Source organism: Orcinus orca, chromosome 4, assembly GCF_937001465.1.
Source record: "Orcinus orca chromosome 4, mOrcOrc1.1, whole genome shotgun sequence".
Taxonomy (NCBI): Eukaryota; Metazoa; Chordata; class Mammalia; order Artiodactyla; family Delphinidae; genus Orcinus; species Orcinus orca.
In genome coordinates, this window is record NC_064562.1 from 133,023,864 (window position 1) to 133,042,720 (window position 18,857).

Sequence of the window (18,857 nt, forward strand, 5' to 3'; positions counted from 1 at the left end):
CCCTACAATTCAAATGTTTGTGCATTTAATGTTGTCCCAGAGGTCTCTGAGACTGTCCTCAATTCTGTTCATTCTTTTTCCTTTATTCTGCTCTGCAGTAGTTATTTCCACTTTTTTATCTTCCAGGTCACTTATCCGTTCTTCTGCCTCAGTTATTCTGCTATTGATCCCTTCTAGAGAATTTTTTATTTCATTTATCGTGTTGTTCATCACTGTTTGTTTGCTCTTTAGTTCTTCTAGGTCCTTGTTAAATGTTTCTTGTATTTTCTCCGTTCTATTTCCAAGATTTTGGATCATCTTTACTATCATTATTCTGAATTCTTTTTCAGAGAGACTGCCTATTTCTTCTTCATTTGTTAGGTCTGGTGGGTTTTTGCCTTGCTCCTTCATCTGCTGTGTGTTTCTCTGTCTTCTCATTTTGCTTAACTTACTGTGTTTGGGGTCTCCATTTTGCAGGCTACAGGTTCGTAGTTCCTGTTGTTTTTGGTGTCTGTCCCCAGTGGCTAAAGTTGGTTCAGTGGGTTGTGTAGGCTTCCTGGTGGAGGGGACTAGTGCCTGTGTTCTGGTGGATGAGGCTGGATCTTGGCTTTCTGGTGGGCAGGCCCACATCTGGTGGTGTGTTTTGGGGTGTCTGGCCTTACTATGATTTTAGGCAGCCTCTCTGCTAATGGGTGGGGTTGTGTTCCACTAGTTGTTTGGCATAGGGTGTCCACTGTAGCTTGCTGGTTGTTGAGTGGAGCTGGGTCTTGGCATTGAGATGGAGATATCTGCGAGATTTCGGCCGTTTGATATTACGTGGAGCTGGGAGGTCTCTTGTGGACCAGTGTCCTGAACTTGGCTCTCCCACCTTGGAGGCACAGCCCTGACGTCTGGTTGCAGCACCAAGAGCCTGTCATCCACACGGCTCTGAATAAAAGGGAGAAAAAAAAAGAAGGAAAGAAAGAAGATAAAATGAAGTAAAATAAAATAGTTATTAAAATATAAAATAAAAGATAATTATTGAAAAATTTTTTTAAGTAAAAGAAAAACGAAAGAAAGAATAGAGCATCCAAACCAAAAAAGAAATCCACCAATGATTACAAGTGCTAAAAACCATACTAGAAAAAAAAAACAAAAACGGACAGACAGAACCCTAGGACAAATGGTAAAAAAGCAAAGCTATACAGACAAAATCACACACAGAAGCATACACACACACACTCACAAAAAGAGAAAAAGGGAAAAAATATATCATCGCTCCCAAAGTCCACCTCCTTAATTTTGGGATGATTCGTTGTCTATTCATGTATTCCACAGATGCAGGGTACATCAAGTTGATTGTGGAGATTTAATCCGCTGCTCCTGAGGCTGCTGGGAGAGATTTCCCTTTCTCTTCTTTGTTCGCACAGCTCCTGGGGTTCAGCTTTGGATTTGGCCCCGCCTCTGCTTGTAGGTCGCCTGAGGGCCTCTGTTCTTCGCTCAGACAGGAGGGGGTTAAAGGAGCAGCTGATTCAGGGGCTCTGGCTCACTCAGGCCTGGGGGAGGGAGGGGTACAGAGTGTGGGGTGAGCCTGCGGCGGCAGAGGCCGGCGTGACGTTGCAGTAGCCTGAGGAGCGCTGTGCGTTCTCCCGGGGAAGTTGTCCCTGGATCACGGGACCCTGGCAGTAGCGGGCTGCACAGGCTCCCGGGAGGGGAGGTGTGGATAGTGGCCTGTGCTCGCACACAGGCTTCTTGGTGGCGGCAGCAGCAGCCTTAGCGTCCATGCCCGTCTCTGGGGTCCGCGCTGATAGCCGCGGCTTGCGCATGTCTCTGGAGCTCCTTTAAGTGGCACTCTTATTCCCCTCTCCTCGCGCACCAGGAAACAAAGAGGCAAGAAAAAGTCTCTTGCCTCTTCGGCAGCTCCAGACTTTTTCCCGGACTCCCTCCCAGCGAGCCATGGCGCATTAGCCCCCTTCAGGCTGTGTTCACGCAGCCAACCCCAGTCCTCTCCCTGGGGTCCGATCTGCGAAGCCCCTGCCCGCCCCGGCGGGTGAGCAGGCAAGCCTCTCGGGCTGGTGAGTGTTGGTCGGCACTGATCCTCTGTGCGGGAATCTCTCCGCTTTGCCCTCCTTATCCCTGTTGCTGTGCTCTCCTCCGCGGCTCCGCAGCTTCCCCGCTCCGCCACCCGGCCCGCGAAGGGGCTTCCTAGTGTGTGGAAACCTCTCCTCCTTCACAGCTCACTCCCATGGGTGCAGGTCCCATCCCTATTCTTTTGTCTCTGTTTTTTCTTTTGCCCTACCCAGGTACGTGGGGAGTTTCTTGCCTTTTGGGAGATCTGAGGTCTTCTGCCAGCATTCAGTAGGTGTTCTGTAGGAGTTGTTCCACATGTCGATGTATTTCTGATGTATTTGTGGGGAGGAAGGTGATCTCCACGTCTTACTCTTCTGCCATCTTGAAGCTCCGCCCATGAGTTGATTTTTATAAAGCATTTTGAACAATGTCTGGTACATTGTAAGCGTGGTACGTGTTACCTTGTAGTGGAGCTGGGAGGTCTCTTGTGGACCAGTGTCCTGAACTTGGCTCTCCCACCTTGGAGGCACAGCCCTGACGCCTGGCTGGAGCATCTAATTGTAGTGTGTTCGAATTAGTGCTATGTTTTGAGGATAAAACATTTACTTACTTAGATTTTACGATTTTCTCTTTGAATTTGGAGCCAATTTGTATTTTGAAGATTTTGTAGACCCTGGGAAGTAGCCTTTTTATGTATGGTTACAGGTGAAAAAAGGATGAAAAGAATCTCAGATGTAAGTTAGGCCTCGTAGAATTCAGGAAAGGCTGTATAATCAGGCAACTTAGGAAAGATAGGCCAATGGAAAATATAATTCAAGATACTATGTGTTTCTGTGAGAGCCTACATTACTTCTTTGTAATGCTTATCACAATTGTTTTTACTTGTTTAATGTCAGTCTTCAAACTCTAGATGCTATGTTTCTGAGCTGGATTCAAATCTCCATGGGAACCAAATTGATTTGTTTACCTATAAAAGTCATGTCATATGTGTCACCTGGTAGGTGCTTAATTCATATTTGTTTAAGAAATACGTACTTTTGGCCACTCAGGATCCAAGGAAGCTATAGTGAACAAGTTATATTTCTATTCATCAGAAGCAAGACTTCATTATCTCCATTTCCAAGAAGCTATTATTTCACCCTCTTTTCTTATATCCAGTTTCTGTTTACTAGAACTCAACATGATCCCTTTTGCCTCATGGCCTCTGTTGTCTGCCTTTCCTTCTGTACCTTTCTACTTTTGCCCATTGTCTGGGAGGAAGAAATTTTCCTCTACCCAACTAGGTTCTTCTGGCTGGTCCAAGAATTAAATTGACATGAGACAGATTAGCAGGAGAAAATCAAACAAAAATTAAATAACATGTAGACATAGGAGAGACCCAGGAACATGGAGTAACTTGCCAAATTGGCCAAAAGTTCACCATAAATGCCATCGTCAGCTAGAGATAAAAGAGGATGTTGGGACTTCAGAGGGGAGGAAGGCAGTGCTCATGGAGATGAAAAAGCAAATGTTTGATAAACAAATGTTTGCTGGGCCCTGCAGAGAAAATGGGACATTGGGTGGACTCTGATCTCTAGGCCCCTTTTGGGTAGACTCTGATCCCTAGGCCCCTTTTGGGTGGACTCTGGTCCCTAGGCCCCTTTTGGGTGGACTGTGGTCCCTAGGCCCCTTTTGGGTGGACTCTGATCCCTAGGTCCCTTTTGGGTGGACTCTGATCCCTAGGCCCCTTTTGGGTGGGCTCTGATTCCTAGGCCCCTTTTGGGTGGACTCTGGTCCCTAGGCCCCTTTTGGGTGGACTCTGGTCCCTAGGCCCCTTTTGGGTGTGCTCTGGTCCCTAGGCCCCTTTTGGGTGGACTCTGATTCCTAGGCCCCTTTTGGGTGGACTCTGGTCCTTAGGCCCCTTTTGGGTGGGCTCTGATTCCTAGGCCCCTTTTAGGTGGGCGCTGGTCTCTAGGCCCCTTTTGGGTGGGCTGTGGTCCCTAGGCCCCTTTTGGGTGGACTCTGGTCTCTAGGCCCCTTTTGGGTGGGCTCTGGTCCCTAGGCCCCTTTTGGGTGGGCTGTGGTCCCTAGGCCCCTTTTGGGTGTGCTCTGGTCCCTAGGCCCCTTTTGGGTGGGCTCTGGTCCCTAGGCCCCTTTTGGGTGTGCTCTGGTCCCTAGGCCCCTTTTGGGTGGACTCTGGTCTCTAGGCCCCTTTTGGATGGACTCTGATCTCTAGACCACACTGAGTTTCCCCCACCACATCTAGCCCATATTCTTTGCAGGTATTTCTGGTGATACCTCTATTCTGGGAATAAGCCCTTTATTTAAATACTTTAGGCAGCTAAGAAGGAAGTAAAAAGAAAGGCTTTCTGAGTCTTCTGTTTCTTAAAGATAATCAGCCTAAATTAATCATAATGCCAAAGAGATACATTTTGGAGTGGCAAATTTTGTTCCCATCATTGTAACCATCATTACTAGCTGATGACTTTTTCTGTGTATTGAAGTCAAATTCCCAAGAATCAGACCCTAACTGGTTTAGCTAATTAGAATTATTGGTCTTGAATAAAGTTCTCATAGGCTGTTCTTAAGTATATAGATTGACTGCCCTTGGAGCAAGTGGCCTAATCTGTTATGGCCAAGGTAGTGTTGGTCTGGTTCAGAATAAGATTATCTGTGTATAAAAACAGCTGGGGCTGATTCCTTCAGTAGAGCTTCTGTGTGTAAGTTCTCAGAACATAGGATGGGAAGGCTGGGTTGCTGAGTCTGAGACTGTCCAGCATGCCCCATTTATTTACTCCACTGCAATTATTAATGTTTACTATGTGTTAAAGGGATATAGTGGAGGGAGGGGTATAGATATAAGACTGTCCTGCCCTCACGGAACTCACAGACAAGAGGAGACAGGCAAGCAAACTGAAGGCAGAAAAATGGTATGATATTGGTGAGTACATTGTGCTATGGGAACACAGATGAATCAGTGGGGTCTGGGAGTGTGAAATAAGCCCCATCCTCACTCAGGTTTTTCTGCCCTAAGTATATGTTAAAGAGAGGAAGTTCAGTGTCAACATTTATGTCCTTTGATATCCTTGTTATCTTGATGTTTAAAAAATTACCTAAAGCAAAACAAGAAATGGCATTGAGTATATAATCGTTTATGTAAAGGACTTTTTCTTGTTTGTTGAGTGGAGGGAGAGTATTATTCTTTGGCTCTCAGATATTTTCTACAGTTAGTGTAGTGAGTATATCAGAATTATTTGAAAAGAACCAGTTACACTACCTGTAATATGAGGGATGTGGACTTAAAACTGGGCAGAGATCCTGAGAGATCTTCCTCACCCTTCTTTAGATTTCTGCTACTCTTCTCCCTTCACAGCGGTCCTAACCACTAATGACTGGTTGAGTATTTAAATTCCCTCTTTTCTTCCTGGTAATCTAGATATTGTAGAAGAGAGGACTTCTGGTAACCCTTTATTCTAGTGGAATTCTCAGTGGGGATGCTTATGGATGAGAGAAGCCCCCTGGAAAACTGTTCTTTATCTGTGACTATTAGTTTGCCCCATGCCCCTAACTTCCTTCATCTTCTATCACAGCCTTGCTTACTCTTCTTTTCCAGTCAATTCTCCAATAATGTCTGTTCAAGCCAGTAGCCTGAATGTTGGTCATTGGGCCTGAACATCACCGTGCATATTAGCACTTCATATTGTTCCAAAGAGGTGAAGTGACTTGCCCAAAGCTCTTCATAGCATTTCATATTGAATGAAAGCATAACCCTACCCCTAAATGACCATCCAGTTTTGAAGATGATGCTATTCTAGATATTCTGATTCAGACCCAGGATGAACCTGACAATTTGAATCTATTTGATGAAGTTCTTAATGACCTAAATATCTCTACCAATGGCATTCATCTTTGAATACTTGATACCTGGCACATAGTACTTTTTAAAAGTTATTTTTTGAACAAATGAAAGCAGCCTTAGGGAACTGTTAAGGAAAACAGAAAAGGAGTCTTTGATTATTTTGGAAGTTGGAACTGAGGAAGCATTTAATAATTATTTCAAACTGTACAATATAGTATGTCAAACCTTTCTGGAACCCTCTAGATACTGAAATGCAAAGACCTTGCATTGGAAATCTTTGAAAGAATTCATATCATTAACCAGTAGATGGCAGTCTTATGCTATAGTTAATACATGGATTTTCTTCAATAAATACATACTAAGCGATCGGTTGGTTGAATTTGTGGTTGCAGGACTGCAGATACGGAGGGCCAACTGTAAAGTAATACTTGGATTTTCGACTGGGGAGCGGGTGGCGCCTCTAACCCCTACTGTTGTTCAAGGGTCAACTGTACTTTGACATGTTCATCCATCATCATCCTTCCCTCCTGATCCCCACAAAACCTCCTCCCACTTCAATTCTATCCCAGACAACTATCTTACCCATCTAGTCACCTCTCTTCAGGTGCCCAGGGTTGTCTTACTGCTAGTGTCTAATTAATCACAGGAAAATATCTTTTATACTTACTTATTCATAGTCATCTCCTAGGAACGGGACTGGCTACATAATTTGCAGGTCTTCCTGTTCAAAATTTATTGAGAATTTTGAGACACTAGCAGCAGAGCATTAAATTAAGCACACAGCCCTTCTGAGCCTAGACAGGTCACACACCCATGAAGCAAGCCAGGCTTCAGAATTTAGAAGATATCTCCTTCTCCCCACCCCACCCTCTGTCATTGCAACACCTCCCTGTGATACATACCCAAGGGGCTACTTAAAGGAGGAGTCACTGACTGCTATTCAGATACAGAATCTCAGCACTGGATCTTAGCACTAGAGATCATCTGGTCCAGTTAACTCATTTTAAAGATGATTGAACTAAATTCCAAAGAGGTGAAGTGACTTGCCCAAAGCTCTACCAGCCAAGGCTCCATCTACCACACAGGCCCTGTGAGAGATATTTTAAGAAAAGTTTTCCCATCTACATAAGCCAGACTTTGCTCTGTTTTCTCTTCAAGAGTAGGGCACAGGTTTGTATTACTTAGTAACATTTATTGAGTACCAGCCTTGTGCTGAGCACTGTGCTAGATGTTTTATATATAATACCTCAGTTGACAACACTCTCAGAAAATCATTGCTATTTTCCCTATTTTTCAAGTGAGAAAAATTGAGGCTCAGAACTTGAATCTTAGTTAGTAACTGGAAAGATAAGTGTTTAGGTAAGTCTGTGTTATTCTAAAACCCATTCCTTTTTTACCACATCATTCCTGAGTTATAGGAAGACTGGGTCAGCCTATATTTCCTGAACATCAGTCTTGTTTTTGATCATCTCTGGATGATCTTGGGGACTCTTACGAGGTAATCCATGTTCTTCAAATTTACCAGCCTTGCTCCTGCCTTAGGGCCTTTGCTCCAGGGTATTTCCTCCACCTGAAACATTCTTCCTCCAGATATTCCATGAAAACAGGAACACATGTCAGATAGGTAATAGGGGATCTGATCACATAGGATATTGCAGGCCATTGTAAGGACATTGGCTTTTTCTCTGAATGAAATGGGAGACATTTCGGTATTTTGTGTAAAGGAGTGACATGATCTGATTTAGATTTTTAAAGGATCGTTCTGACGCTGTGTTGAAAAAGAGACTAAGTGGGTGGAGTAAGGAAGGTAGAAAGAAAGTAGGAGGCTTTTTAGGGATTATTACAGTAATCAAGGGAAGGATAAATGGTGACTGACCAAGGTGATAGCAGTGGAAATGAAATATGTTAAAATTTTTAACCTTTTGTTGTGGAAAATATCGAATACATACAAAAGTAGGGAGAAAAGTTTAATGAATTGCCATGTTCCTACTAGGTACCCCATGAACCTATCATGTGTCAGCATGGGTCGGGCACTTTTCAACAGCTGCAACAGTTGTCAACTTGTGACCAATCTTGTTTCTTCTATACTCCTCCCCACTACCTCCCTGACCCTAGATTGGGGAGGAAGCAATTTGAAGGAGACCCCAGATACTATATTTCATGTGTAAATATTTCAGCTTTTACTACCCCAGCTGCTTCTAACTGCTCCTGTATCCTGCAGTTTACCCTGTGGCTCCTGCTTGTTCATAGCTTCGCATACTCATGTCTTTTACTTACTGCCTGCCCTCTTTGTCCTCTTTAAACCTTTTCAACATTTTTTTTAATTTTATTTTTTTATTTTTGACTGTGCTGCGCGGCTTGCGAGATCTTAGTTCCCTAACCAGGGATCAAACCCGCACCCTCAGCAGTGAAAGCGTGGAGTCCTAACCACTGGACGCCAGGGAATTCCGGAAACCTTTTTCCTTCTACCGATAACTGTGTATTTCTCACATTCAAACTCCCTAAAGGGAGGTTCTTCTAGGTTCAGTTCATTGTGTTGTTCCTTCTGCACAGAGAAGGAACATAAACTGGCCAAACTGTGTTAGATTGGCTGCTCTTGGCTCAGGCACCCTCTCTTGGTCAATCAAATTGGCATGATATCAAGGTCAGTTTCCCAAAGAGGGGTTATAGCAATGGTAGTCACTTAGCAAACAATAGGCTGCTCTCCAATACTAATAAATAGTGGAGATTTAATGCTAGAAAGGATATAAATTGTAAAAAAAAAAAAAAAAAAAGTGAGCCTGCAGTGAGGCTAGAAATAGATAAGTGCCTAATCACTTAATTGCCATTATTTTACAGTCTGACCTGACTCATTTGGAGTGCTATTATTGGGTGCCACTAAGGAATTAAGGGACTTTTTTTCCTTAAGATATTTTTGTTTATAATAGGCTGAGTAATAGCATAGATCATAATGTACTGGACTAAAAGTCAAGACCTACATTTAATTCCTGTGTTCCTCATGGACTCTGTACAACATTAGACAAGCTAATAAACCTCTCTGTGCCTTAGTTTCTCCACTTTCAGGTGAGGTTAATACCTGCCCTATTCCTATTTCACATACGTAGATAAGATCAGAGAGGTAGAAGCACTTTGAACCTTTGTTTTTTCTTTTCTTTTTATTTTTTTTATGGTACGCGGGCCTCTCACTGTTGTGGCCTCTCCCGTTGCGGAGCACAGGCTCCGGACGCACAGGCTCAGCGGCCATGGCTCACGGGCCCAGCCGCTCCGCGGCATGTGGGATCTTCCCGGACCGGGGCACGAACCCGTGTCCCCTGCATCGGCAGGCGGACTCTCAACCACTGCGCCACCAGGGAAGCCCTGAACCTTTATTTTTAAAAAGTGTGTGAAAAATCTGAATCATTACTATTTTCAATGTGAAGTTTTTAATGAAGTTATAACATGAACAGTGGTGCTCGCTTCGGCAGCACATATACTAAAATGAACAGTGGATTTAAGTTCTTGTTTTTGCAAAAGATTACATATTCTCTAATCTATTCATCTTCATCATGTATGCCAAACATTTTTCTTCCCACATTGTAATGTATCTGCCATGTTTATATACAACTTAGAATGATACCTGGAACTTGGTAAGAACTATATAAATATTAGCTGTTACCTTCTGCAGTGTGAAAAATAATTAGTCAAAACAGAAGTCCGTAGAGTTAAATGCTTAAAAAATTGACCACCCTCTGTGCCCTGTAATACACAACCACCTAAAATGCAATTGCTTGAAATACATAAAATAGTATATCATGTGAGCATATGAGTGAAAGAAAACTTTTGAGGCCCTAAAAATCTGTCTGTATGTATATGCGTTTATGAGTAAAGGGGGGATGCCACTTGAAGGTGACACTTTTGGTATCTGATAGCCCGCTTTTTCTCATAGACAGGTTAGTGTACCTGCTGCATCAGAATCACTTGAGAGTTTTCTAAAATCCCTGGTTCTATTTTCAGAAATTCTGATCTAATAGGATAACAGTGGAGACTAAGCATGCAAACATTTCTTAAGTTTCTCAGATTATCCTGATGCTTACCCAGGTCTAGGAATCACTGACAATGTAGAAAAATATAATACAGTTCTTTACCCTAGTACATCATTTGTTTCCTACCAGATTATTCAAAGTGGTATGTATGGGGAAATATACAAATCCACACCGGGAGAAAGGGACTGGGAGGTTATCTATTAAAATCAGAATAGTGATTATCTCTGGATTATGGGTTTATGGAAATATTTATTTTTCATTTGCTTTTTTATCTCTAAATTTTCTGGTTGAATGTATATTATTTTTATAATAAATGTTACTAAGGAAAATATTTACCACCAGTACAAGATTTTAAAGACCTCCATGCAATGTATGTTTTTAGTTTACCAAATGTGGGAAAAAACCCAAAACCGTCTATCAGTGCATATGCTGCATAGCTTTTTTTTTTTTTAAAGGAGAGACGACTTATAAAGCAATGTGGGAACAATATTTATTCATCTGTTTTTTAAAATGTGACAAATTCTTTTAGAACACCAATAAATGTACATCTTAGAGAATGTAAAACAAATTAAATCCTAATTAGCTTTTACGTGTTTTGCTTTAGCAAGACTGGAAATATAAGCCATTGGCTAATGTTCATAAAAGGACTAATCAGTCAGCAACCTTACACTTGGTGAGGAGAGGAAAATAAGTTCTGGTTCAGTATAGATTTTCCATCTCATATGTGTTCTGGGCTCTGTTCCAGGAACAATGCTCACTCCTTTTTGAAGATCCTCTTGGCTTCCACTCCTTCATATACATAAGTCTGAAACGTGTTAACAAACATAGAAGAATTTGCCATTAAGATTAAAGGCTAAATTAAGAAAAATATTAGTAGTATTATAGCTTTGAAATAAGTTTATAGTTTTTTTTTTCTTGTACCTGATAACAACACTTTATACAGATACAGGATACATCCATTTAAAAACATGTTTTGGTTTTTAGTCACATTTTTAGTTAAAATAGGCTCAATGTATTGACATATATACGTTTTCTTCAATAAATAGGCATCAGAAAATATCTGTATTTTAAAAATCAGTAAGATTAATGAGAAAAGTAATAGTCTATTTATTGATGATATAACTCAACAACCCCCAAAACAAAATCATTGCTGTGTGATTATTTTCGCCTTTGGAAAATAACTATAATAACCACTCACCTGGACCATTTCACCACCTACAATTTCTCGGACAGTATTTAGTTCATTTCCATTGTCCACCCGTTTGAATTTTCCAACAAGTTTATTTCCCTCTAGGCTCCAAGTCCCCTATATAAAATTTAAAAAAAATAATAAAATAGCATTTTTTAGGGTCTTACATGTGTCAGGCCCTGTTTTGAGGCCTACAGGTCTACTTCTTCAAACTTCACTATGACCCTATGAAGTAAATATTATCTCCATTTCACAGATGAGAAAACTGAAATACAGTAATTTACCTAAAGTCACAAAGCCAGGGTTGAACCTAGGTTATTGGGCTCTAGAGTATGTGCTGGTAACCGTCATGCTGTCCTCACTCAGTTGTTCCCAAATGTCAGATTTTAAGGCAGATCATCAGGGCTTCTTTTTTCTAAACCTTTCACATTAAAAAGAGTGTTCTAAATTTAGTCATAGTTCATATTAGTTTCATGGAGAAGCTAACAAGCTTGTGCTTGTTTTAATTTATGTAATTGTTGTAGTAATTAAAACATAACCACAATGGATAAAATATTTGACAGTGTAATTGTCATTGGAAACATGTTTAATTTAACCAGAAAAGTTCTAAGGGCAAAAAAGTTTTTCAAAACTCAGTTGAAAAATGTGACTCCATAAAATTTTATTTCAAATATTAAACGTTGAATTCCCAATGACCTAGATTGTAGCATTAGGCCTTTCCATTTGGTCACAATTCATTCACTAATTTATTCATTTATTGTATTATTTCAGTTACATTAACTAAATGTCTATTATGTTTACGTTAGATAACTCTAAAAGCTTTTGTTGCTGTCAGATATGTGAAGTTGAAAACACTGAACTTTAGTTTTCTTTATGAAGAGGTGTATACTGTCATTCAAAGATATTTTTCTAATTCTTATTGTTTAATCCTTTACAGATGTGTATGAAAATCAAAATGTTATGTTTAAATAATCTGCTAACTAACTAACTTGTTTGATATATAATATGGATAAACTCCATTGGCTGCTTCAGTAAATGAAGGAGACCTACATTAATTAAACCATTCAATGACAGAAAGCAGAGATTATTTTAGTATTGTGTAGAAAAATCAAGAATACATTGCTTGTAAAAAATTTCTTACAGTGAGTTCAGTTCCATCTGCGAGGCTATAATTAAAAGTGACACCAAGCTCAAACACAACTTCAATGTTTCGAAAAGTGCTTGATTCTTTGACTGTGAATTTATTTCCTTCTTGTGTAATTATCAGTTTCAAATTGTCATGAGATGCAAGCTTCCTTTTCACCACATTAATACCTGCAAAGGGAAAGAGATTTAAGGAAATAAAGTTAAAAAATGCCACGGAAAATGCTTACTTTTCCAAGTTTTGTTTTAACTAGTTAATTAACCAATTAATATTTTGAGGGGGGAAGAAAACCTGATAGCATTGACTTTGCACAAGAGCATCCAGATTGCTTCTGTAGAAAAAGTTCAGGCTCAATCATATCAAGCTATTTTTCCAAAACTTAAGAAAAATTAAATGAAGCAAGAATTATTGAATCTTAGAACTGAGTAAGTTTTTAAAAATTATCAATATTTTTGTTTCAGTGTTAAGTGAACCAAATTCCAGGAGTGTCAAGTGAAGGATTTTAAAAGTATATTTATATATTTATAAGGATATACAACTTTAATTCTACATGTATGGTACTCTTTTTTTTTTTATTAATGTCCTTTTGCTTTCCATAATGGCTTTAAAATTTTGAACTTCATAATTCTCTTTGTTTTTTGTGGCATTTCCGACTGTCTCAAAAATGAGAAAATTAGCAAACATTACAGTCATTTATTATGTCAGAGGAAAAGAGAATTAAGTCTCATTTATTCAGAGCTGTGACTTTTGATAGAACTCATTTTCATTGCTTTATTTTATGGACTTTGCTTTTCCATTCCCTAGAATTTAATGTTTTAAAGTCTGGAAGTTATCATTACACACTGCCATATTTTACTTTCCAAACAAAAAAACTATCAATTTTCAATCAGCAGTTAACGTGAATGAAACGTATCTGGATGTTTTTTGTGTTTCAGAGGATAGCACCCAAGAATCTTTTCTTCCAGTGGTGAGACCGTGTATTCCTTCCAATGTAAGAAGTGGGAATATGGTTTTTGCTACTCTGAACCATCGACCATTCCTGAGCCGCATCGTCACAGCAGGTGTCATTCTCTAAGCCTTAAGGTTTAGAAGGAGTTAGAAAGATGTCTGTGAGAAACAAAAGTACAAACCATTAAAGTATTAAGCCCTTACCCATTTTTTCCATGAACTTTTCATAGTTCTCGTTTCGGTCTATCTTCCAAGTACCATCGAACGCCATGGTCTCCAGCTGATTGAGCCTCTAGGCAATCAGAGATTCAGGGCTGACCTTAGGAGAGAATTTATGCTATTTCTTATCTTAGAACCAACTTCATACTGTGATGTGGAAGTTTAAAGTTCAAGAGGTCACTTAACTACATTAATGCCAAACCATCATAGTTTCCCTAGTTTCTATAAATTCCTTAGCTCCTCTCCTGAAATTCAGCTGTATTAAAGCATGATAAGCATACCTACTGTGTCTTAAACTATGATTGTGGGCACATTTATTTCAAGGATTAGAATGCATATTGTCTGTAGATAGTTTTTCCACTTACAAGTTCAAAGTGCACACTGTGTTGAATGTAACATAATTTAGAGCATATATCAAATAACATCTGGGAAGTGAGACTATTAATGACGTACCCCTTTTTTACAATAGCAATTACCTTGTAAAGTAAGACTTCATGACCGAACACAGCTGAAAAGTTAAGATTAATAGGATATTGATACTGAATATTTATTTATTTTTCTAATATGTCCTTTTGCATTGTGTTTTTGGATTGCCAGGGCTTTGGGTAAATATCCTGGCACCTGGTACAGTGTGTGACACACAATAGGGACCCATTATATTTTTGTTTTGGTCTTGAATGGTGATAGGCCACTGAGAAAAATTTCAAGAGGTAGCAATGTGGCTGGATAACATGACAACTCCCATAAGAGAAAGAACATCTTTAAACATCTGCCACGTGCAGAAAAAACAAAAGCCAGATGTCAGCTATGCTATTAACTAAAACCATTCCTTTGTTTTACTCTCACTCCCTCTCATCCCCAAACCTGGTGCTGTCCTAAGCCAAAACTCAATGTGTGTGTTGGGTGGGTTGGGCGTATAGAGGGTAGCTAGAAAGGTGAAGAGAGCAGAAGGTCACCGTATCTGTCCCTGCCCCCACTGCAGGCTTCCAACCTGGAGCATGCTCTAGCTGGTGCGGGAAAAACCATTAACTTAGTGTGAAGTGTGCAGTTTTGATTATTAGTGAGCCCGAACATGCTCATTATTAAAAAGAGACTATTATTGTGCATGAATGTGACCAGAGAACCTCTTATTAACTAAAGCTCAGTAGAGAAACTATAGAGCGTGCCCAAGATTTCATTCAGGGTCAGTGGAGGGACGTATCTAACAGATTTGAACAGGACATTGGGAAATAGAATAAAGTTTAAAAATTTTTAAAGAAATATTTATCCGTTTATTTGGCTGCATTGGGTCTTTGTTGCAGCATGCAGGATCTTCTTTGTGGCATGTGAGATCTTTCATTGTGCTGTGCGGGCTTCTCTCTCTAACTGTGGCTTCCGGGCTCTAGAGCGTGCAGGCTCAGTAGTTGCAGTGTGCAGGCTCAGTAGTTGTGACATATGGGCTCTCTAGTTGTGGTGCGTGGGCTCCAGAGAGTGCGGGCTCAGTAGTTGCAACATGTGGGCTCTAGAGTGCGCAGGTTTAGTTGCCCCACGGCATGTGGGATCTTAGTTCCCCAATGAGGGATCGCACCCACGTCCCCCTGCATTGGAAGGCAGATTCTTAACCACTGGACCACCAGGGAAGTCCACGTTTTTAAAATTTTGATATCTATTGGGCACACTCTTTCAGTGGAGTTGCCCACTTTTTATTTTCTCAAGCACATTAAACAGTAAACTACCTTCAACCAAATCCGTTATTCATTTAAAAAGGAAAATACATCCAAATATACACACAGACATACACACACACACAGAGAAAGAGAGGGAGAAAGTGGGTGGGTCAGGGAAGAGAGATCATAATTTGAGAATAATGGGAAGTCCTTTACATATGAAAAAAATTGACTACCTTATCTTTGTACTTCTCTCTTTTGCCAAAGATAATGAAAACCTCATTATTTGGGAACCATCACCGTAGCGTACTTTCAACTTGGAGAAGAGAAGAAAAGTTTATGGTTACTCTAGAGCCAGGGTTTAAATAGTCTCTCAGGTAATCCACTACTTATGGTGATTTGTGAATTTAGAAGGCCATGGATAATGGATCCAATCTTTTTTTTTCTAGATTAGAAAAAATAGATGTATCTGGTCACTGGAATAGAAGTGTAGTGCAGTAAAAAGAACATGTGTTTTAGAAACAAAAAGACTTGGTTTCAGTACTGCCTGCAAAACCCATTATACACTGTACAGGACCTCGATCTATCACTCAATCTCTCTGAGCCTAAATAATTACTAATAATTAATAATTATTCTCATTTTATAGGTGAGGAACTGAGGCTCAGAGTGAGTGATATGATCAAGGTATATGATCAATGCAAAAATTATATAAAGCATGAGCCTGAGCAACTGATAGACGTCAAGTACTCAATAAACCTTTGCTTCTCTTCTTGTTCCCTGAGAAAGAAAATCAATCTCAATAATAAATTTTTAGAAGTATCCCAGGTCCCAAACCACTTTGATATTTGAGAAGGGAAATCTATGTCTTTCAATTGTTTATTAGAAAGTCACTGAAATTTATTTATTTAGGTATTTTTTGATTTGCACTAGTGATTAACTTGGGGCTAGGTATGACTTGGATTTGCCTGTTAAGGTTAGCATGATACTTCAGACCCCTCTGGGAATACAACTTTTCTCTCTATGATCTCACAGCAATGGAAGTAAAAGTGCCTCACTCAGGAAGGTGGGGAGGAGGAAACTAGAATGGCTTCTTACCATTTTTCACCTAACAGTGCCCTTTTTCTTGTGGCCACCTTGAGCTTCCCAGGAGGAGCAGAATAGGATCAGATGAAAGCAAATAGCACTTGGTCTCATGCAAATCTGCTAACAGAATGGACATGTTAAACTTTCAGTCTTCCATTTATCAGTGGCAGTAACCTAATTTAAAGTCGGTAAGGAATCCCTGTTATCTCTGCAGTGTGGCATCATTGGAGTTTTTTTTTTTTTTTCATTGGAGTTTTTTTAAATGATTAGATCAAATGTTTAACATTACACTTTTCCTTCTGCAGCTTCTGAACTCTGTAACTCCCCAATTCTTATCACTTACCTGGACCCCATCTAGAAAAGGTTGTACAGAACCTATGGACCAGTTTCCCTTACAGACCTCTCGTACTGATGATACAGTTGGGCTAATCAGCTGAGGACAGACCCAGTCCTTTATTTTCTTCTTTGATAATACTTGAAGATTTAAGGTCCTGCAGCTTGGGAAAGTGGGTGGATTAGGCGTGTGTTTGGGGGGGTTGCAGATGCTGTGGAGGTAGAGTTGTACTCTCTGTGTGGACTCTGCGGTCTGCATCAGCCACTGAGTGGTATGGAAGAAGTGGAAATCAGCAGAAACTCCTGCTCATCCCTATCCCATTCCTCCAAGAGAAAGTACAAACCACATTCCTTAACGTGGCTTCTGAAGCCCCTACTTATATCTCCAGTCTCCTGCCATTCCTTACTGTGTACTCTAAAATCTAAATATATCAAACTTCTTGTAGTCCTCAGTCTGTTAAATGTGCTTGCTTTCTGTTGCTTCAGGTCACAGCTTGGTCACTGAGTGCTCTAAGAAGGCTGCCCTGAACCACCAAGAATGGGTCACGTAAGTCACTTCTCCCAAGTACAATGACCTTCTAAAGGTCTCAGCATAGCTCATAGTAAAAGCAGCTGATTCATAATAACCAGGAAAACAGTATCATCATGAAGTCCAGAGATATCACGAGGAGGGGCAATATGATGTTTCAAGCTCATTTCAAAGGAAAAGCTTTCTGGAGATCACAGAAATCCTTTTACCCCATTGTAAAGCAGAAGGGAAAGTTGGTTTTTTTTTTTTTTTTGGCGGTACATGGGCCTCTCACTGTTGTGGCCTCTCCCGTTGTGGAGCACAGGCTCTGAACGCGCAGGCTCAGCGGCCATGGCTCACGGGCCCAGCCGCTCCGCGGCATGTGGGATCTTCCCAGACCGGGGCACGAACCCGTGTCCCCTGCATCGGCAGGCGGACTCTCAACCGCTGCACCACCAGGGAAGCCCAGAAGGGAAAGTTTTTATAGAGCATTTATATATATATATATATATATATATATACACATATATATAAAATTTATGGGATATAGCATTTTCAGGCATTTACTAACCACTTCAGAATTTCTGAATCCTCCTATTCAGTCCCAAGTTATTTAACTTTTACATGTCAGAAAAAAATAGTGGTCTCTATTAGGGCCATGTAAGAGAAGGATTTGAGGGACAGATGGAAAGAGCAACAGGAAATTCTTAAGGTTACTGTCCAATCCCTAGCAGTGAATGGGGAATGAGGGAGAATTGTAAAGTTTGCCTAAAGAGTTTACTTCATTCTGTTTTAACCATAAGCCTCTAAATTTTAGAAATATTAAGACCTTTTAAATTATGTTTTAGGATTTCGTACCTGAGATGGCTGGTTGATTTTCTTCCGAAAAGACTATAGAGTTACAGCAGTGTATAGGGAGGTATCTACCAAATAATGGTGAGTGCAACTTGCTGATTCTCATTAATAACAAGACAGCCATCAGTGGCAGTTGAATGATGTTGCATGAAGGATTTATGACTTCATCTTCTGTCTTATCTTTTTTAATCTGGGTCTGTTCCCCCAAATAATGAGTCTCCCTCAAGCAATTTGAATGGGAGGTTTCTCAACTCCTATACCCCTCATATCACAGAGGAAGATAGGTGTGCATTATCTCAGCTCCCGCCTCCCACATCCATTATGTTTCTGCCGTTTTTTTTTTTTTAAAGAAAATCTTTTCCTTTGAGACCATTTCCATTTGGCTGTCACCTTCCAGCCAACTTCATCATCATTATCTACCATCTATCCCATCTATCGTTGTCATCTACCATCTATCACGGAAAATCATGGCACCAGGCTCACCATCATCCTCTTTGTCTTGCCATCATCCTGGGTGAGCTCAAAGTCCATGTGGATAAGCTACTTGTCACTCTGGCTTCACAGTACCTTAACCTCCTCATCTCTAATAATCTTTACCTCTACACTTTATCCAGTTACGTCCAGGGCTGTAACCTGTGGTTTGTCACTACTAGAGTTGTTCCTTCTGTGAAATTTAACATGCCGCTCTCCGGCCACAACTTTTCATCCTCTCAGCTCCTTCATTTTCTCCCACAGTATCAGCTCTTAGCTGGGAGAGAACTTCAGTCAGTTGTCGCCTCCGTTTTCCCCCAAGTTGGAATCCCCTCCTGGTTTGTTTACATTCTCTATCCAGTCAATACCTGTTGCAAATAAAATAACTCCTGTGCTCTTCCAGGTGCTATTACACATGCACTGTTTCCAGCTTCAACTGAATCCTCTGCCCTGCCTGGCAAGACTTTTGTGTACCTCAGTCAACTCCCTCATTTGTGACAGTGACTGGATCTTTAATCGTTCTCCTATAGTCTTCTTCCCTTGCCTTCAGCAGATGACCTGGGTATTACTCC

The 18,857-nt window shown here is 40.5% G+C and overlaps 1 protein-coding gene and 1 long non-coding RNA gene across 31 annotated transcripts in view; one reads left to right on the plus strand and one right to left on the minus strand.

Moving 5' to 3' along the window:
* Positions 1-18,857, plus strand: part of LOC117199543 (uncharacterized) — a 167,427-nt gene that overhangs the window by 16,091 nt on the left and 132,479 nt on the right. For all 30 annotated transcript variants that reach the window (XR_007476882.1, XR_007476876.1, XR_007476892.1 and 27 more), the window contains exons 3-4: positions 16,938-16,998; positions 17,808-17,895. This is a non-coding gene — a long non-coding RNA (uncharacterized LOC117199543). The remainder of the gene's footprint in view (positions 1-16,937; positions 16,999-17,807; positions 17,896-18,857) is intronic.
* Positions 10,482-13,515, minus strand: FABP2 (fatty acid binding protein 2). The gene is made up of 4 exons (XM_004265086.3): positions 13,374-13,515; positions 12,219-12,391; positions 11,087-11,194; positions 10,482-10,693 (listed from the first exon to the last, which is right to left on the minus strand). Exons 1-4 carry the CDS (start codon positions 13,438-13,440, stop codon positions 10,643-10,645), a joined length of 399 nt encoding a protein of 132 aa, XP_004265134.1. The 5' UTR covers positions 13,441-13,515; the 3' UTR covers positions 10,482-10,642.

What these genes read in the sequence shown, in the direction of transcription:
- FABP2 (XM_004265086.3), bottom strand. Translation starts at nt 13,440, where the DNA reads ATGGCGTTCGATGGTACTTGGAAGATAGACCGAAACGAGAACTATGAA. An exon ending in CAGATGGAACTGAACTCACT is followed by an intron (nt 11,195 to 12,218) that starts GTAAGAAATTTT and finishes AATTTTATATAG; the next exon opens with GGGACTTGGAGCCTAGAGGG. An exon ending in TAGGTGGTGAAATGGTCCAG is followed by an intron (nt 10,694 to 11,086) that starts GTGAGTGGTTAT and finishes AACACGTTTCAG; the next exon opens with ACTTATGTATATGAAGGAGT.